Consider the following 21,394-nt stretch of genomic DNA (forward strand, 5'->3'; position numbering starts at 1 on the left):
ACAGTCTATATCCGGTATGCATTTTAATAAATAAAGTCGTACAAATAAAATTTACTTTGATTTTTTTAAATTAAAGTTAAAGTAAATCCTTGAAGTTAATGTCGATAGATTTAGTTTAGCTGTTAATAACTGAACTGACCGTATTTGCCGCACTTACGTCACACCATGGCGGCTCGTGTTTTAGGTCACGTGACGTGTAGATTAAAAATTACGACTTTTTAATTTAGTATAATAAAGTAATAATGTGCTTTTATAACTCATATATACATAATAAGTATATTTCTATATAATCTTCAAGTTTTATCGAGTTTAATAGAGGGCGGTAAATTGAGCAATACATCACTTATGCATGGCCACAGGAAATTCGCCGACGCGAATATTCGCGCGGTGCGAACGGGGAAGCTTCTTGCGACTAAAACAAACGTATAACAATGTACTGAGCATGGCACGCGCAACGGCGACCGGCAAAGCGACGGGCGAATTGTAACGAGCGAAAAATGAACACAGAGCAATGATATTCTAATAAACAGATACCTATGTTATATCCATACTAAACAACTGAAAAAAGTGTGCCACGCCGGGGACCGTTTATTTTAGTTTATTTTTACAATTTGTTAAAAGTAAAAAGGATAGCTTGATAAAAAAAATAAGTAAAAGGGATAACTAGATGTTTTAATTACGCAAAACGTATAACTACGTAATTATGATGTATTATAACGTATTACATTACTACGTAAAACGACTAAAGGCAAACGTCCCAATTAGGACGTTTTCTAGTCTTCACTTTTTGCGCGTTAATAACATATCTGTTTACTACAACATCATTGACACAGAGACTTTTATTGTTGAAATCATAATACTAGTCTGGTCATCCACGGCATAAATTTAAGCATATAGCAAAGAGATTATAGGAAGAAAGAATAAGTAATTTTCCGTCTGTATATACCAATTTTTATTCAAATCATGCACTCTACAAAGTCTTCCAATCTTCTTGTAACATAAAAACGATTATTTTCTAAGCAATATCGCTTAATATCGCTAATAATAGGCGACCAGTAAGGACTTCCGACGGCAAAATATCTTTATCAAAAATTTCTAGTCTGTCTAATAGTTTTTGTATGAACGTTTTGTTCCGAAAACATCTCTATTATTTAAAATATAATTTTTAGTCTTAGCGCCATCTATCCCACTCACGAAGTACCTTATTAATTTTAAGTAATTGTAAGGAAGAACGTACGCAATTATTGTGACTTGCCCAGAGAGGTCTCTAGTTATAAAGTTCCTTTGTTGTTATAACTTGGGGGCCATTTATTTATTAAGTAAGAGTCGAGAGATTTTCATTAGTGTTTGACCCCCTCCCTCCTATGATAAGAAAAAATGAGAATAGACCGAACAAGTTTAATATGTTTAATTATTAAGTAAAAATATTTAAAGGAAAAAATGAATAAATGTATGGTTTATTTTTATGTTTATTTTTCAAAGTAAATTTTTTTGAAATTATTATTATTAATTTCAAAGTTTGTAAAGGTACGCATTTTCAAATAATTTTAACTTTGTGCATTTTTTATCTTATTTAAGAACTATCGATATTCCTACCCACGCTCTTTTCCAAAAAAATACCCAATTCCCCACAAATTACCAAATTAAATTACTATTTATTAAAAAACATCGACTACAATTTCAATTTTCGTACTAACAAAACAAGTAACAACGTCTAAAGAATCGTTTTTGTATAATAAGTAAAAGTATAAAATTCCCCTCATTTTCCTCGCATAGTGACAATCCTCACACCAGTCCCCGATCGAATTGCGATTTGTGGGAATTCCCCACACATGGCAACGCTGCTGACCATAATACCGTAGATAATACATATATACTGAATATACTATATCTACATTGTAGATATGAGTATTATGGTTGTGACTCAGATACTCTATAGGTAGTGTTGTATATAATAAATAAATAAATATCGATAGTCCACTATCGATAGTTTTGTACTATCAATAGCCAGTTATTTTTTGATAGTATTACTTTCGAAGATAAGTTATTTAGTAGACCTATTAAAATATAGTATCGTTATAAGTTTAATACCCTTTTAATTACCCTTTTAATTTAATTACCCTTTTCTGGAATTTTTTTCCAGAAAAGGGTAATTAAATTAATTCATTTAGAACTTGTAGAAGACTAAAATTTACATTATCACGTTTCAAAGACATAACAATATTCAATGATAAATCAGGGCCTCGATTCAAGAGAAATTAACCAAAATGTTGACTTCGTCATTAGACTTTTCTCGATTTTTATTCAAAGACTTTTTTCAAAGAGTTTCAATAATATCGTTGTTACCAATAGTATTGCTTACAGTTACTATCGATAGTATTTCCGCTATCCATATTATTGCTCATGGAGAGCTGTCGATATCCTAAATCGTTTTCGAGATCAACTATCGATAGTTCTACAACACAGATCACATTAGCATACTGTAATATGCAACTACACAATACCGTAAGTCCCCTTTATAAAATACAAATGTTGCCTCAGTAGAAAAAAAATATTCCTTCTTTTCGATTTTACTTGAAATTTAATAATAAGTAGTACGACAGCACAATTATTAATAATTTTTTTCCTAATTAATTGAATTGAAGTTAAAACGCATACAATTGAATAGGATATAACAGGATAAGAATAATTAAAAATAAATGAATATTTGTGGCACGGGAAAAAATCTGTATAGCTTGCAACACCGCAATAATTACTGTGACGAAGATATTGGAATAAGCACATACGTAGTACTCCTCAACTCCTCAATATCAAAATTTATTCTCTAGTAAAAAAAAAACATTAGTGGTGACCGGTCAAGTACACTTTACAGGTGAGTGACTATAATTTTTGAGTTTGAGTTTAATATGAATCATTACAAATATCATCTTCTAGTCTAAGAAGCAGTGTTCCGAATACAGCTTCACGTTCCGTAGGGGAAATGGAGTTTCACTATTGCCATCGAGGGTTCCTTTAAACGTGACAACTGCCAAGGAATCGGAAGGAATAAAAGTTGACTTTCAAAACGTAATCACAGTATGTCTGCCATTTTGATTTTTTAAAATAAATGAAATATATATAAGTATTTTTATGACAGACACTTATCCCAGCTCCTACTATATTTTATATAATTTTAAAGTTGAACCTCCTTTTCCCTAATGGCTGATAAAGCAGTATACCTGGCATCAGTGTTGCCAACTCAGCATAGAGTAAAACTGTAGATTTGCTTGAAAAAAACTGTAGAAAACTGTAAATATAAAATTAAAAAACAGTAAATCTACAGTTTTATCTTAAATTTTGTATAATTGTATGAATGGAATACATTATATGGAGGGTATTAAAAATAAGAAAACTCGTATAGTTATCAAAATTTTAATCAAATTAAATGTTGTCACATTTCAAGTATCACTAGTTACTATGTTATTTTCAATTTCTAAGTCTTCCTGATTTTCCGTTTCATTTTTATTTTTATTGAATTTTTTTAAATGGTCATTTGTCACATTGAACTCGAAACAATTATTAATTTCTGACTTTGTGTGCAAGGTACCTTTTATTGTGGTCGTAGAAAGTTTATTTCTTAGTTTGGTTTTCATAACATTAATGCTCGAAAACAAACGTTCTACCGTAGCGGTACTGTGCGGCAAACATAGAAGCTTTCTGGTTAAAGTCGATAATAGTGGAAACATTGCAGAACTGTCGCCTTTTTTTAATTTGGAAACATTCCACCAAAATTCCTCTACATTAGGCGTATCAGTCTTATCAAATTTAAATTGATATTACGCAGACTTCTCCATTCTCTATCTAATTCTGTTATATTTTCTAGACAAATACCTGGGAAATAATACAACATCTCAGAAATTGAAGGTATACGTTTTTGGGTCAAATCATGACCTAAAATCGCTTCTGGGTTCAACATCTGTAAACTTTTCAGTGCCAGACGTTCTTTATCATCGAAAGGAAACCTTTGTTTGATATGGATTAATGCCTCAATGTAAAATTCTTTACATTTTCCGTAAAAATTTGTCAATTTATCGTCGTCCAATTCTTGAGTGTCTTTTTTCAATCGGATTAAATTTGGTACCATTCCTCCAACATATGTTTCCATTAACGGTAAATGGATCCGCTCGTCATTTACATCAACACTTAATATTTTCTTTTCTTTGGCATCTAATATATCTTTAGTTTTGTTTATCTCTTCTCCTGTCAGTTCTAAATAAACCGGTTGTATAAAGCATTCTAAAATTGTCACATATGCTGTGTAGACCTGATTATATAATGAGTACAACTTTGGTTTTTCTGTTTGCATTTCTTTATTCAAATCTGTGAATATTGGTAGAGCAAATCGCAAGAATTCCAAGTATAATTCGGTTGTAGGTTCCATGGCTTTTGTTAAAATACTTTGGGCAGAAAGTAGACGATCTGTAAACACTGCTGATTGGAAATATAATTTTATAGCTGGCAGTTGTTCCAACAATCTATTTACAACATCGTTCAATGATAGCCATCTGGTTTGTGAGGGGTGCAATATTTTATGTGGTTTTATATTTATAAACGCCTGAAAAGTTTTAAAATCACCGCTGCGTTTAGGTGAATTTTGGATGTGATTGAAAACTTCACGGCAAAAATCTTCGAGACCTCTCGGTAACTTTTCACAAGCGCGAGATGCACAAAGCGCAAATGAATGACATATACATTTCATGGTGAAAAGATTAGGTATGTCATTCTTCAAATAAGTCATCATGGAGTTATTCCCACCGAACATGACGTTGGCGCCATCAGACGCAAATCCCAACATATTCCTCTTGTATGGAATTTCTTTTTCATTAAAATATTCGATAGTTTTTTGGTACAAAACTTTAGCTGTGCCATCGGTGATTGGTATCAGAGTTAGAAATTTATCTTCTACTTTATAATTTGTGTTGACTAACCTTGCTATTAAAGCTAAATGCTTGATTGTTGCTTTATCAGTGCTCTCATCTACCAGCAATGAAAACTCGTTTTCCCTTAAATTTTTTATCAAGTTTTCTTCAGCGGTTATTCCTGTCACATTTACTACAATGGCTCTTGCTTTTGTTCGGCTCATAGACATATATTCAGCAGTTTTTGAATCTGGACACACCGATTTTATTAAATTAGTCAGATGTGAGGCAACATTAAATGCAAGGTTATGTTCCGCAATAAAACATGCTAGTTTAATTTCGCCGGCTTTTGCCATTTGATGTGGATCTTGTGATTTTGATGTTGATGGAAACAAAGATGTGAGCTTAGGTTGCTTTTGTAATTTTTTACAGTTTGCTACGTGCTTTGATGAATTTTTATGTCGAATCAATTCTTGAATTCCGCATTTACGATCACAGTCACATGCAGAGCAGTAAAAATAAGTGTTACCTTTCTTACTTTTTACGAGCCATCCACTAAAATGTTCGTCATTGAGCCAAGAGTCAACAAATTTTTGCTCATATCTCACTACTTTCTTCTTTCTTTGTGGAGATTTATCAACATCTGATTCATCACTGCAACTATGCATATTCGTTAATATTTGCTCAACTCACAACGTCACATAGAATCTAATCAGATAAGGAATGAACTAGATAATGACGTATAAATTATTGTTTCAAATCGACAAAGTAGTTACGGGGAATCCCCAGTAAAAATAAAAACGCAAACCATAGAGAATGTCGGTAAAATATTGCCGGATTGACCCACCACTAACGCCATCTATTAAAACATCATCTGACTATTACTTTCGGTGCGATAGTAGCAGGTTTTACTGAAGCTGACTTAGTGTATAGACAAATAAAATAGATGACGCTAGCATCTTGCATAAAAACTGTAGAAAACTGTAGATTTCGAGGCTTAAACTAAAAACTGAGAGGATCTCCTAAAAACTGTAGATCTACAGTTAAAACTGTAGGGTTGGCATCACTGCCTGGCATTTACAAAAGAACGGTAGCATAAAACAGGCGCCTTGTACTGTCCCATGTTAAAAAAATTTAACACAGTGCTTAAGTGTGGTATTTTGTGCGTGGAAATTGCTGAATCCGAGTTATTTTTGTGCAACTAAACTTTTTCTTTTCGTCCTTTAGTTGTTTCATCAAACTGCAAACATACATTTTAAGTACTTTTTTGTGATAATTATACTTGAAATTCCTTCTAAGTGTTTCACAAATAGGTACTTAAGTAATCGATTGGTGTAGTGGTCACACGCCCTTTTCAACCGACTTCAAAAAGGAGGATTATCAATTAAATTATCAATTAAATTATCAATTAAATCTAGTTCGTGACTTAGTCTATTTTAATCGTTGATCATCCAGTCGTTGGGCTCGCTCAACAGGTTTTTCAGTATCTCTTGATGAAGATGCTTGTTCGGAGATCTAGAACTTGATCATTATGTCAACTAACTGTTTTGGCAACTCTCAAAGTAGAAATTCGGATTCTATTTGTTTCTATACGTATTTCTTGTTGGTGTGTTGTTTCCGATGTTGTGTCGATGTTCCGATCTTTTGTTTCTATGGTGGCATGGTGGTTTCTATTAATATACATAAGTTGCTCTTTGGTTTTTTGTCTTACGTTTTCATTTTGTACTAAATATTCATTGTTATTGGAGTTAAGAAAATACTTACCAATTATTATTATTGTTATAATCACAACAGCTAATCACTTCTTCAAAAATCTTCGAGACCTCTCGGTAACTTTTCACAAGCGCGAGATGCACAAAGCGCAAATGAATGACATATACATTTCATGGTGAAAAGATTAGGTATGTCATTCTTCAAATAAGTCATCATGGAGTTATTCCCACCGAACATGACGTTGGCGCCATCAGACGCAAATCCCAACATATTCCTCTTGTATGGAATTTCTTTTTCATTAAAATATTCGATAGTTTTTTGGTACAAAACTTTAGCTGTGCCATCGGTGATTGGTATCAGAGTTAGAAATTTATCTTCTACTTTATAATTTGTGTTGACTAACCTTGTTATTAAAGCTAAATGCTTGATTGTTGCTTTATCAGTGCTCTCATCTACCAGCAATGAAAACTCGTTTTCCCTTAAATTTTTTATCAAGTTTTCTTCAGCGGTTATTCCTGTCACATTTACTACAATGGCTCTTGCTTTTGTTCGGCTCATAGACATATATTCAGCAGTTTTTGAATCTGGACACACCGATTTTATTAAATTAGTCAGATGTGAGGCAACATTAAATGCAAGGTTATGTTCCGCAATAAAACATGCTAGTTTAATTTCGCCGGCTTTTGCCATTTGATGTGGATCTTGTGATTTTGATGTTGATGGAAACAAAGATGTGAGCTTAGGTTGCTTTTGTAATTTTTTACAGTTTGCTACGTGCTTTGATGAATTTTTATGTCGAATCAATTCTTGAATTCCGCATTTACGATCACAGTCACATGCAGAGCAGTAAAAATAAGTGTTACCTTTCTTACTTTTTACGAGCCATCCACTAAAATGTTCGTCATTGAGCCAAGAGTCAACAAATTTTTGCTCATATCTCACTACTTTCTTCTTTCTTTGTGGAGATTTATCAACATCTGATTCATCACTGCAACTATGCATATTCGTTAATATTTGCTCAACTCACAACGTCACATAGAATCTAATCAGATAAGGAATGAACTAGATAATGACGTATAAATTATTGTTTCAAATCGACAAAGTAGTTACGGGGAATCCCCAGTAAAAATAAAAACGCAAACCATAGAGAATGTCGGTAAAATATTGCCGGATTGACCCACCACTAACGCCATCTATTAAAACATCATCTGACTATTACTTTCGGTGCGATAGTAGCAGGTTTTACTGAAGCTGACTTAGTGTATAGACAAATAAAATAGATGACGCTAGCATCTTGCATAAAAACTGTAGAAAACTGTAGATTTCGAGGCTTAAACTAAAAACTGAGAGGATCTCCTAAAAACTGTAGATCTACAGTTAAAACTGTAGGGTTGGCATCACTGCCTGGCATTTACAAAAGAACGGTAGCATAAAACAGGCGCCTTGTACTGTCCCATGTTAAAAAAATTTAACACAGTGCTTAAGTGTGGTATTTTGTGCGTGGAAATTGCTGAATCCGAGTTATTTTTGTGCAACTAAACTTTTTCTTTTCGTCCTTTAGTTGTTTCATCAAACTGCAAACATACATTTTAAGTACTTTTTTGTGATAATTATACTTGAAATTCCTTCTAAGTGTTTCACAAATAGGTACTTAAGTAATCGATTGGTGTAGTGGTCACACGCCCTTTTCAACCGACTTCAAAAAGGAGGATTATCAATTAAATTATCAATTAAATTATCAATTAAATCTAGTTCGTGACTTAGTCTATTTTAATCGTTGATCATCCAGTCGTTGGGCTCGCTCAACAGGTTTTTCAGTATCTCTTGATGAAGATGCTTGTTCGGAGATCTAGAACTTGATCATTATGTCAACTAACTGTTTTGGCAACTCTCAAAGTAGAAATTCGGATTCTATTTGTTTCTATACGTATTTCTTGTTGGTGTGTTGTTTCCGATGTTGTGTCGATGTTCCGATCTTTTGTTTCTATGGTGGCATGGTGGTTTCTATTAATATACATAAGTTGCTCTTTGGTTTTTTGTCTTACGTTTTCATTTTGTACTAAATATTCATTGTTATTGGAGTTAAGAAAATACTTACCAATTATTATTATTGTTATAATCACAACAGCTAATCACTTCTTCCCGTATATGCAATTTATAATTATCTTATTTTAAAATGACAATTATTATTGTTGTGATTATTTTATGTTTATTTATTTCATATTTTATAATTATCGGTTGATCGGATAGAGGTGCATCGTGGTACACGTAAGGGCCAAAATAATACATGATTTCTGTGTAGCTTTAACCATTAGGGTTGTACACGCTACGGAAGCTTAAAATATGGAGTAACTTCTCCTGTTTTCCCAACATTTCCCTTCACTGCTCTGCTCCTATTGACTGTAGCGTGATGAAAAGCATACTATAACCAGCTCAGGAGTATGAAAAATAATTGTACTAAGTTTAGTTAAAATTCGTTAACAAAGTTTTTGTTTGTATAACGGTTATAAAGACAGACAGACAAAAATTTTACTGATTGCATTTTTGGTATCAGTATCGGCCCCTGGTCACCCCTGATAGAATTTACCTTCGTACAGATTTATTATAAGTATAGATTATGTAAATAAATAATTATTGGTATATGAAATATACCTAACAATGATATTTTTTCTATACATGTAATAAAAAAACTAAATAATAAGACATTACCACAGACACTTAGACAATGATTTCGAAAAATAGTTTTACTTTATTCGTTGGTATATGATTAATAAACTACATGCGAAATTTGCAGTATTTCCCTTAAAATATTGTTAAAATTTTAATTACAATATTAGCGCTAAAACGCTGTTTCTGTTATGGCGGACGACAAATGATTTTCATGACCATCATGCCATGACGTCACAAACAAGTAAACATGTTTACCAAAGTGTACATTTAACGTGTTTATAATACTTTTTTGTTGTTAATTCAATGGAAAAAAAAATGGAGTATGAGTGGTCTATTGTGCCACAATGTACATATACTTCTATAAAAACTCCACAAGAGTGTTTATTTCTGTTCCAACGAACCCTAAGAGATGTAATAAGTGGTTACAGTTAGCTTAAAGAGACCCAAACAGCATTTTGTCTCATACAAATGTATGTAGTATATAATAAAAATATACAGCAATATATGTGTAATTCGTATTACTACAATCCAGCGGGTCCTGGTCCGCGTTTGATCAGAGAGAGCACGGCCTCGGCGACTCTGATGTCGCGTTTATGTATAGATGTCTTGAGGCTGTGCTCTAGGATGGTCCCTTCTGAAGCACCCGCCGCTCGGCCGATGAATCTGCCGATAGCGTCGTCACCATCGTCCGTGTAGTAGACACAGGTGTTTGTGTGTTTAGTAATTGCCACAACTGCGTGAGGAACACTTTCGTGAATACGGAGCCTCACATTTTTCGACTGGACTATGATAACGTCGCGGTAGGTCTGTCCCTGAGATTCGTGGATGGTTATGACGCCTAATCCTTCTCCTTTTCCATACCCCTCGTCCATCAGGAGTTTCTTTTCCTCCTGCGTATGGACCAGATATAGGGTTTCGGTTTGGTCGGATGGTATGTTGGCGTCAGTGAATCTCTTCATTTTGAGGGAGTGGATTATAGGGCTTACAGAGTAGATGGTACGGTAGACCTTACTAATGGCGTATGCAACGTCCAGGGGGTTTCGGTGCGTACAGGATAACTCGCGGGTGATGTTTGTTGTCAGGCTTGGCCGGCAGTATCTCATTTCGAACAGATTTTCTCTGGCGATATAAGGCAACTGGTTGATATCTCCGATAAGGACCACCTCACTAGCTCCAGACAGCTGTGCCGCCATTACTATGGCTCCGAAGTGGTTCATGAGGGCTTCGTCGACCGTCAGTCGGTTGCACTTTGTGCTCTCGTTGAACCCGTTTACTAGCACGGATGCCATAGTTCGTACCTTTGATTTAACTTTTTCGCCAAATCCACGTGTAAGTTGTTCTTTCAGATCTTTGGCGGCTTCGATTGTTGAGGTGATTACCACTTCGTTATCCTCATCAAAATTCCTGACAATGTGAGTCGTCTTTCCGGACCCTGGTACCCCGTTTATCCACGATATCTGTGGCAGCTCCCAACCCACGAGAGGTGCGTCGACGCCCGCACCTTCTGAGACGGACTTTGCCATCACGAGTATCCTGTCGTCTACCATTACTCTCGTGCATCTGGCCACTACTACCACTGGGTCTCCTGTTTGTGTCAAGAACCTAGGGAATGCGTCTTTTCGCCCCTCCGCTTCAACCAGGCCAACGAATCCATCTACAGCGCTGTAGGCTGCCATGTACCGCCCCGACATTTTTCCTTTGATAACTTGGGATGTGTCGTTGTTGTATATGGCCGCCCCGGCTTCTTCGAGCTTCACCTCCAGCAGCTTTTCGTTACCGCGTCGGTAGGTCTGCATGATCTTTTTACATGTGGGTAAGTGGACCTCACGGGTGGCCGTCACAATAGCCCGGAACTCTAGGAAAGCATTTGACGTTTGACGCTGGTTTCAGCTTTGGTGGTATTACTTGACCCTTATTGGCCCTTGTTAGGTGGGCGCGATTAGTTTTGGGCTTTTCCGGATGTTTGACCATTAGGAATTCCCTCATTGCCTTCGCCTGTCGACTCGATGATCCCGACGGGCCAGGGTCTGATTGAGGTGAGTGCGACGTCTTGTTCTTTGGAGATACCAGATCGCGGATTAAACATGTCACCGCCGCCACTGTGGGTCCAGGACTCAGCCGTCTGTCCCGAGGGCTCTTCGGGGCCTGGGCTGTTCTCTGCGCCGTTATTTTTAACTGCAAGCGCTCAGATCCGCTTAATTCAAAATCCGCTTAATGTAATAACATCTAAAATAAATGTAACAAACAGGTGTGAAAATAAAATCATTTGGGGTCATCGGGATAAAGAACAAATATCTAAATATCATTACGAATGTCAATTAAAGTTATCAACATTAGTTTTTCCGGAGGAATTGATGGAATGTTGTGATAGTGTGTGTAGTAATACATATCACAGAACACAAATAAATCAGTTATATGATAATATAGTACATATCCTCTCTGAGGCTGCAATCTGTAGTCATATTGTTAAAGTCAAACGTAAACACAAATTCCTTATTGGTTGGAATAAGCATGTGCGTGACGCCCACGACAGGGCGAGATTTTATTTTCAAACCTGGGTACTTTACGGCAAGCCAACTACTGGTGATACTTATATTGAAATGTGCGAATCCAGACGTATATTTAAATCGAAACTGAAATGGTGTCAAAACAACCAGCAACACATACAAATGGATATTATTGCTGAACACCATAAAAACAAGAACTTTGGCATATTCTGGAAAACCACCAACAGATTTAATCAAAGATCAGGTCTTCCTATCAGTGTTGCTGGTGTTCATGAACCCTGTGAAATTGCTAATTTGTTTAAGCAGTACTTTAAGGTAAAATCCCCACTAGGACCCGTGTTGCAGGTGTCTGATGCTGAGGTTTGTAACTCAAACCGTAGTATAATATTTACAGCTGATGAGGTAACGGAAGTGCTAAAGAATATGGTAAGAGGTAAATCCCCTGGACATGATAACCTCAGCATTGAACACCTGCAACATGCAGGAGCTCAATTACCAAAAATCTTAGCGTTGTTTTTTAATCTGTGTATTGGGCATTCATATGTACCTGATAATCTTATGCGTACTATAGTGGTACCCATTATAAAAAATAAAACGGGTGATTCATCGGACGTTTCTAACTATAGGCCGATCTCGCTTGCTACGGTAACGGCGAAGGTGTTTGACCGTCTGCTTGGAAGGCGACTGGATGAACACGTCTCGCTTAATGACGCACAATTTGGCTTTAGACCTGACCTCTCTACGGAAAGTGCTATCCTGTGCCTCAAGCAAACGATTCAATACTATACTGTCAGGAAAACACCAGTATATGCATGCTTTTTAGACCTCTCCAAGGCATTTGATCTTGTATCTTATGACATTCTCTGGAATAAATTAAAAACTGAAACAAATTTGTCTGATGAAATTATATCAGTTTTTAAATATTGGTACAGGCACCAAAGAAATAATGTTAAATGGGCTGGTAAGCACTCTGAAGAGTATAGGTTGGATTGCGGAGTGAGGCAGGGGGGTCTAACCTCGCCCACACTTTTCAATTTGTACATTAATAAACTGCTTGAGGAGCTTAGCAGTACTGGAATCGGTTGTCATATTGACGGAGTCTGTGTCAATAATATTAGCTACGCAGACGATATGGTACTGCTGAGTCCCTCAAGTAGTGCAATGAAAAGACTTCTTAGTATATGTGAAAGTTATGCAGTGACTCATGGACTAAGATACAATCCAACGAAAAGTGAGTTTATGATATTTAAACCGGATCACAAGCGTTACAATTATGTACCAAATATTACACTTTGTGGTACATCACTAAAAAAGGTTGACCGTATTAAGTACTTGGGTCACTGGATTACGGAAGATATGAAAGATAATGTTGATATAGAGAGAGAACGAAGGTCGCTGTCTGTTCGTTGCAATATGTTGATCCGCAGATTTGCAAAATGTACAAAACAAGTAAAAACTACGCTCTTTAACGCATATTGTCAATCTTTCTATGCGTGCAGTCTGTGGGTGAACTATACTCGGAGGGCATACAATGACTTACGTGTGCAATACAACAATGCGTTCAGGATGTTGATGGGGCTGCCGCGATACTGCAGCGCCTCTGCCATGTTTGCAGAGGCTCACACAGATGGTTTTGCTTCCATCATGCACAAACGCTGCGCGTCCTTACTTCGACGAGTACGGGACAGTCCCAACACCATCTTGCGTGCATTGTCAGACCGCTGGGACTCACCAATACTAGCTCACTGGATACGACTTCACGTAGTCCAGTAGAATAGTTTAAAATTAGTTTAAAAAAAAATGTCATACATAAATAATTAAGTAAAATTGCTTTTGAGAACTTACTAACCAATTTAGGTATTAAGATTAATTAATTTATTTTTACTAACACTATATGGATCTATGTAAATTATGGTCTGAAATAAATGATTATTATTATTATTATTATTAATTGGGACTCGATGGTGGCCGGCTTTGTGGTAGGGAAAGGTGTTGTGACCTCTGTTTCGTAGTCGCATCAGTCGACAGGTCAAGACACCCGGCATTTGGATTGTTAGCGCGTCGATGGTGGTGCGCTTAATGCTCACTTTTGAAATACTCCCTACTCCAGGAGATACTGTCAAGCGATCTGAGCCTCCCGGGCGACAGAATCCAATGCCCACCATCTCTGTATCTAAACTCATAAAGAGAGCCACACCTTTAATTTTGATGCCCGGTGTACCGCGTTCACCCACGTTTTGCAACAGTTATGTAAACGCAGTGTATTGAGTGGGCTGGTTGGACTTGCTGGGCTGGTCTCTCTTTACGAGCAATCCCCGAAGAGTATTTGGGAGAGCCTGTAGCTTCTGCCTAAGGGTGTTAATGGTGGCACGGGTTTGGATTGGCTGGGAAGTCAACAATGAGTTTGTAGTAATAGTGTTGTGCTGTGTGTTTTGTGACGTGGTCTGTGCTGGTGGGAGCGTTGTGTTTTGAGTTTGTGGTTGTGGGGGGGTTAAAGATGGTGTAGCAGACGAACAATTTCTTTTTACGGCTACTTGGGCGGCTTTTCTGGCGAATGCGAGGAACGGTGTTCTTGTATTCTCCTTTTCCATGATGGTTTGGAGAGAGGACTGGTCCAGTCTGGTTTGGATCTTAATTTCTAGTTCCAGTCTTTCTAGGCAAATCTTGGGCATTCTAAAATTATGTGGAGGATGGTTTCCTCGCATTCGGGGTCGCAGACGCAAGAAGGGCTATCTTTGATTTTGAATCGATGAAGGTACGCCGTGAACCCCCCATAACCGGTCAGAATTTGAGTGTCGACTGGTGTTAGTACTGATTTTCTTACCAATTTGTTGGCTTTCTTTATGTCTGGTAAGAATAATTTAGTGACTGATCCGGTTTGTGAGGATTCGTATCGCAACTGCCACCTCTTGACAGTCTCCTCTCGTATCTGCCTTCTGACATACGATATTGGGACTTTATCGTAGTCAGGTGCCGTCTTTTTTGTGAGAGCCGCTTTTTTGGCTAACTCATCCGATCTTTCATTGCCCGGCGTTCCTACGTGTGCCCTTAACCAGAAAAACCGCACAGTTCTTCCCTCCTCTTGGATTTCTCGTATGCATTCCTTTATCTCAAGGGCCAAGGGATGAGTTACCGATGGACACCTTAGTAGGCCGAGCGAGGATCTTGAGTCGCTCAAGATGTTGGTAGAGCGGTACTTCGATTTTTTGACCATTTTGATAGCTCTGAGGAGTGCATACATTTCCGATTGGAAGACTGTGTTGTGCGGTTCTAGGCGGAACGTGGAGTATCTGGATTCTGTTTCTTGATCCCACCATGTTAGAGCAGCACCGACTTTTCCGTCTATCTTGCTGCCATCGGTGAAGATAAGGGGGCCAACTATATGGTGTTTTTCAAGGGCTTGTGAGTCCAGGCTCTCCAAGCGCACATACTCAGTTGTTTCGAGTAACGATGGGTGGGGGTTTTGCAAAGGTCCCACCCTGCGCTCCAGTTCACGTCCAGGTGGTAGGAGGTCCACGCAGTAGCCTTTTTTTATCTTGAATAGAGTGGCAGCCTCTCAGACGCGGAGGTTGCCGCCTTGTGTTAGCATTGGTGGAAAATTGTCCAAAGATCAAATGAAACAAACAAAAATATTAGTTAGTTTGCGGATGGCCATAGAACGTGTAATAAGACATATCAGAGAATTCCATATGTTAAAACAACATCCTGTAATTAATTTAAATATACTTTGTGTACTCGGCCATGCTATTATTATTGCATGTGCATTAATAAACTTGCGACTCTATTATTAGATAATTGTTCAAATAATGAATGAAAAACTTTATTATTAATAAAAACAAAAGATTTGTCATATACATTGCTTTTATTTTCTTATTTACACAACATACATTTTTAAACATGTGTATAGAATTCTCAGGAAGATCTGTAAAACAACAGGAAAACTGATGTCAGAAAGGTTTTGCAACAAATATTGAAGGGGATTAAAAAACAATAACCTAAATATTTTGTGAAACCTTGGCGCAAATTAATAAAAAAAACATTTTTAATAAATAATGTAATTCTTACACAGCAGTTTTTATATTTTGAGCTGGGCAGTTTAATCAAAATTCAAAAATAATACTAATAGTATTATTTTTGAAGAAAAGTGCAACTATAAATGCGGCTATCTTAGGTAGGTTTCTATTGCGGCTTATACAAAATTGATGTCCATTTTAAGAGCAAACATTATTTTTTATATCACTAGATAGTAATGGCTTGCGAAATGTTAAGAAATACTCACAAAAATAGCACAAGAAACGATGGAAATAATAATAATAAAATCCGATCAGCGAACCTTAAATGTGACAGATATTTTCTTTTAATATTGATTCCCATGACCTATGACCGCCTAACCGCTCTTTCTGTTTTTTTTTGGTGGTTTTTAGGTGTCTTTCAGCTGAACTTTATTTTAGCTCCTTTTGTAAAAGTGTCTAATTATATTTATATATAAGAGTTAATATAAGAGTTTGCCAAATCACTGAGTGCGATATCGTATCGAATGCTTTCTGTTAATCAATGAAGGCAATATAGAATGGTCTTTGATATTTTCCTATAACTTATTCTAGTGTGTGTATATGATCTGTGGTGCTGTAGCCAGCTTGTTCTATCGGTTGTTGTCTGCCGAGTCGGTCATTCCTTCTTTCTATGATTGAAGAAAATAGCTTGTATAGAGCAGGTAGCAGACTTCTGGGTCTGTAATTTGAAATGCATTTTGGGCCTTCCACGCCACGCCTGCCTTATATAAAAGAATAATATTAGACTTGGACTATTGTTGGGGCGTACAAGTATTTTCGATAATCATGTTAAAAAGTATTGTCAAAGATTTTATTAGAAGTTGGTTGCCTATTTTTATGACTTCATTAGTTATTCTTTCTGGACCTAGACTTTTCCATTTTCATCTTTTTCATTTGCTTAATTATTTCATTTTCAACAATGGGCTCTATCTCTTCTGTTTTTAACCGACTTCAAAAAAGGAGGTTACCGAATTACTCGAAGATGGCTGGGCCGATTTTGACAATACTTTTTTTTTGAAAGGGCATGTTTTACAGTTGGTCCCATTGTCAGGAGATCAGGATCTGATGATGGGATCCTGGAGAAATCGAGGGAACTCCTCAAATTTTATAGGCACAACTATAGTGATTTCGGTTTTATTCAAAGTGCCTTGGTCATATGCTCAAGAAAAGTGACATTTGATGAAGTGGAACTGATGATGAAGACCACAACTGGTAATCAGAACCTATTAGTAAGTAACTATTTTACGGGTTTAGTTCTATTTCTTTAAGATAGTCGTCAAGCAATTGATGTTAGTAAACATGCCTATGATGAAGTCTAGCTGATGGTGGACTACCAGGAGAATTCCTCGATGATTAACGGCATTGCATCGGGAAAAATGGTATCGTCTAATTGGCGATGAGCAGTTAACATTAGGCTATTGTAACTTAGGTAACGCTTAATTTGAGTTGCAGTCCACATCGTATTGAAACGGCGTTGAGTTATGTTTAGAGTCGAAAGCCGAAATGTACTGAGTATAATAAAGTGAGTGACAAACACTACCAATTGTAATTATAAATAACAAAACAACACTGAAGAGCATTAAATAAATTTTTATAAATAAAAAAAACCGCCTTCAAAAATGAACTAAAAAGGAAAAAAATAATCAGTTACATCCATATCCAATTTACGACTTTTTAATCACCTTTTGAAGTCGGTGCCAACAAAGTAAATAAATACCTATATATATAACATTTAATTTGTATCGATAGTAAGGTTTGTCTAATGGTGTCATCTATACAATAAATAGATTTAGTTTTTGTATGTATGTATTATGTACCTATATTAGCAATGTTGGCACCGACTTTGAGAGGTGATTAAAAAATCGTAAATAGGATATGGATGTAACTGATTATTTTTTTCTTTTTAGTTCATTTTTGAAGGCGGTTTTTTTTATTTATAAAAATTTATTTTAACTTGTGGAGCCATTTCATGTGGTGGTAGCGGCTGAGCGGTGCAGCCATATATTTTTTTATAATAGGACGTAGCGTTGTTTGGAAATTTTTCACTGTTATTGTGTATCTTATTTTGCATTCGTAGTCTTTCCATCCAGTATGTATGAGTTCTTACGTAAAGCATATAAAGCATATAAAGATATGCTCGTTTTATGCTACCAGTCGTTTTAAGCTGTCTCTCTATTGTACGTAACCGATGTTTAGTATAGTGTTTTTAATTCATTTTACATACTCGTACACATTTCGGTTTCGTATTTTGTATCTCATGTCTGCGACTTATTAAATGTCTTGTAAGGTCTGTAATTATTGAATGGTTTGTGTGGTTAAATTTTGGGCACTTGGAAAGCTGGTTTCAATAATCTTTATTATTTTGTCATAATATGCCTGTACTATGTAGCAATTTTTTTCCTTCTATTCGATTTTCTATATCAAAATGTAGAGATTCAAAGTATTAATCTGTTCGTCAGTTTTGAGCAGGTTTTTATGTTTGTTGCTATTATTTATTCTTCTTATTTTAGTGACTTGATCTTAACTTTTATTCTTATAGGTCTACTACGGTCGGAACCAAAACTCTATATTATGTGTATTCTGAGGAAAATTTGACAGAACATAATCCAGTTACTTTTTTGTTTTGCCGTTGGGAGATCGCCATGTCCATCTATTTTTGGGTTTCTTATCAAAGAAAGTATTTATAATTGACAATTTATTTTCAAAAGCAAATTCTACCATTCTTTCTCCGGCAGTATTTTCAACAGTAGATCAAAAATCATGTTATCTCATTATTACATATTCGTCATATTATTACAGATTTTCCCGTTAAAATCTCTCATTACAATAATCTTCCTATTGTCGGCCAGTGGCTTTATCTTATGTTTTGTCAAATTCTTCTATTTTGATTTCGTCTGCGTTCTCGGTCTTCGACTTGGATAATAGCAAGTTGAAAATTGTTGATATTCAATGTTAGTAAGGCAACTCTTTCTGATAAACCGACTATTGTATCTATGTATTTTTTAAGTTGCTTGTTTATAATAAATCAAACTTCTTGCGGTTTCTCCTACGAACTGAAGTATGAAGTCAACGTACTCACAGATAGAGTATCCAACTCTACTCAACTCTGATAAACCTAATATATCAGAAGTTATATTTTTATCGAATCTATAAGTTGGATTAATCGTGTGTGAAAGTGAAGAAAGTGAGAATAAAGACTCCTCATGTTTCTGGAGGGTTTTGGTCGCAAATCTCCTCAGTGACCAACTGTATTGGAGATGTTTGAAGAGGGGTTCGTGCTGGTTGTCATTGATTGGGTGTCTCCATCTAGTGATCTTTTTTCGAAATTCCATTATTTTTTAATGTAATCTGTTGTTTTTCTTGAGGCGACAGTGTATCTCTTTTAGAAATATACCATAATATATACTAAAGGTAGTACTAATATCTCTCTTATTATTCTTATGAAATTGTTGGTTTGTCTTGGTCTTTGTTTGGTTGTTTTCATTAGGTGATAGAGATAGAGATTATTTTTTGATTTCTATTTGTATTTCCATTATTTTCTTCTTTTGTAATAATTTTATCGTATTTTAAACATGCCATTTTCCCTTGGTTTAGTAGTTCTTTCACCACTTCTTGCAAGACTTTTGTTTTACTGAATATTTTTTAAAGGGAGGTCTTCTTTTATATAAATGTCGGAGCTATTTAATAACTTTCTTAATATAATATATAATGCAACATATTTATATTCATTCTCCTTATTTAAAAACATGTAGACTTATCTGCATGGCCAGGGTGGCGACAGTGGTTTTCCAAGTCCAAATTAAATTTTTATCTACAATTACAAAACTAAGAAGTCTTTGGCGCTACGGGATGTGCAGCATCTTCGCTTTTCATATGAAAGGCTACTTCGTGTTTTTGGTTTCTTCAAAAACACAAGAGCTACCACAGCCAAGACCATATTCAGTAAGAGTTAACAAGGCCGTTTTCGTGTCAATTTTTCGTAGTTAAATGTACCTACTTGTTGCTATTTCTTAATAAATTTTAATTGTAATAATATATATGTAAAGAAAAAGTATTTTCTTTAATTTGAATTCCACGTATGAACTGTCATCGAACGCATCATGACAACTAAATTTTGTTAGCTATAAAAATATCGATAGAGAATTCTTAGAAAAGTAAAGAATTTTGTAATTTAGTACAAGACATCGTTAATACTAACATTAAATGTCGTTTCTCTTACAGGTGCGTAAATATTTTTTTTTTTTTTGAAAAGCAATTAATCTTATTTTATTTTATTTTTATTAATGTATGTAAAACTAACCATTAAATTTTCTCTTACAGAGAAACTCAATTTTGTTTTATTAACCGTGTCACCTAGTAAAAAGAATAAAATCTTCTATATTTAATGAAATCAATAAGATCGAAATTATGAGCATTAGATTTTAGTATATGTATCTGGGGGCACGGCAGTGCCCCAGCCAAGTCTCGAGCAAAACGGGCGCGGTCGTACCATCTTTTCTCGAAGCGGAATGGATGAATATATACATAAAATAGAAAAGAATAATCCCACCAAAAAGTCGGTAGTGTAAGGTTAATTAGCCAATATATTATATTATGATGTATTTATTTAATACTATGTTATATATACACTAATAACTTTTTAAATTCACGAGTTATAACTGGCCATAGTCACATTATGACTTTAATTATGTAACCATGGCAACGGGAAAAATAAAGACTTTCTTTGGTGGAATATATTTTTTATGTTGAATTGTGAATAATAAAATTTTAATAACAAAAATAATCGAATTTATTTGGAGATAATCTTAGATCCTTTTAGTAGTGACCATCATAATCCACACATAACAAATAATCTGATCACAGGTCTCGTCAGTAACATTTGCACATAATACCATGCAACAAGCAGCTTTTAATTTGTGCTCATTGCCAAGTCACTATATTTGTAATATAAAGAAAACCATTTATATAATTACTAAATGTTGATTTATAACTATCAAATAATTTGAATAGGACTTGGCTTCTATGAGATCTCAAAACGTTTACGATGGAAAGACTGCATCGAGAGACATTTTTTTACATTTCATGTTTTTGGTGGGATATTTTTAATTATAAAAAGTGACATACCGCTACCTCGCGTTACGTAACGAAGCGCTATACTCTCTAAAATACATTTGAAATGGCTGCTCTGTAAACTGCTAAATGGCAAATTCGCTACAATTTTATCGTCACGACGGTATATATTAATTAATATAGGAAAAAAAGGAGCTTTAAGTTTCTATAATTAAGTGCGAAATAAAGATTATAGATTATAAAATATACTATGATAAATCAAAAATAAACTTTTCAACCACATCTAGATCAGATTTATGTTCCAGCTTTTCAAATGTAACATCGTTTAGATTATTTATGATCTTTTTTTTTTCAGAACTTCTTTAAAAATGGATGAAGATGACCTTTTAAGACGACCAACAGGTAAAATTTATTTTTATTTATTTTACTATTATTACTCATAATAATATATTTAGCGCTACTGCCTTCACTCTATAGATAATAT

The 21,394-nt window shown here is 35.3% G+C and overlaps 3 protein-coding genes across 6 annotated transcripts in view; 1 reads left to right on the forward strand and 2 right to left on the reverse strand.

The window, feature by feature from the left end:
- The first annotated feature begins 2,736 nt into the window (after positions 1-2,736).
- Positions 2,737-21,394, forward strand: part of LOC124534101 (NFX1-type zinc finger-containing protein 1-like) — a 46,593-nt gene continuing 27,935 nt past the window's right edge. The window contains exons 1-3 of one of the 4 annotated variants that reach the window (XM_047109773.1): positions 2,762-2,872; positions 2,976-3,075; positions 21,266-21,312. In XM_047109773.1, coding sequence (XP_046965729.1) covers positions 21,279-21,312 — 34 coding nt within the window. In that variant the 5' untranslated portion in view covers positions 2,762-2,872; positions 2,976-3,075; positions 21,266-21,278. Of the gene's footprint in view, positions 2,873-2,970; positions 3,076-17,047; positions 17,070-21,265; positions 21,313-21,394 lie in introns of those variants that run through there. The other 3 variants (XM_047109772.1, XM_047109774.1, XM_047109775.1) reach the window with 3 other exon arrangements.
- LOC124534175 lies at positions 3,859-7,776 on the reverse strand. Its single transcript, XM_047109885.1, has 4 exons — positions 6,722-7,776; positions 4,615-4,674; positions 4,121-4,275; positions 3,859-3,870 (listed from the first exon to the last, which is right to left on the reverse strand). Exons 1-4 carry the CDS (start codon positions 7,611-7,613, stop codon positions 3,859-3,861), a joined length of 1,119 nt encoding a protein of 372 aa, XP_046965841.1. The 5' UTR covers positions 7,614-7,776.
- Positions 14,442-15,687, reverse strand: LOC124534176. The gene is made up of 2 exons (XM_047109886.1): positions 15,676-15,687; positions 14,442-15,323 (listed from the first exon to the last, which is right to left on the reverse strand). The coding sequence occupies exons 1-2, from the start codon at positions 15,685-15,687 to the stop codon at positions 14,442-14,444; spliced, it is 894 nt and encodes a 297-aa protein (XP_046965842.1).

The sequence above is a fragment of the Vanessa cardui genome, chromosome 12 (genome assembly GCF_905220365.1).
Source record: "Vanessa cardui chromosome 12, ilVanCard2.1, whole genome shotgun sequence".
Lineage (NCBI taxonomy): Eukaryota > Metazoa > Arthropoda > Insecta > Lepidoptera > Nymphalidae > Vanessa > Vanessa cardui.

Excerpts from the sequence above, each read along its gene's own strand:
- LOC124534175 (XM_047109885.1), bottom strand. The coding sequence starts at position 7,613 with ATGCATAGTTGCAGTGATGAATCAGATGTTGATAAATCTCCACAAAGA. Across the intron at positions 4,675-6,721 it reads TTGTGAAAAGTTACCGAGAG|GTCTCGAAGATTTTTGCCGT; the intron begins GTCTCGAAGATT and ends AGTTACCGAGAG. Across the intron at positions 4,276-4,614 it reads AAATTCACCTAAACGCAGCG|AATGCTTTATACAACCGGTT; the intron begins GTGATTTTAAAA and ends TGACAATTTTAG.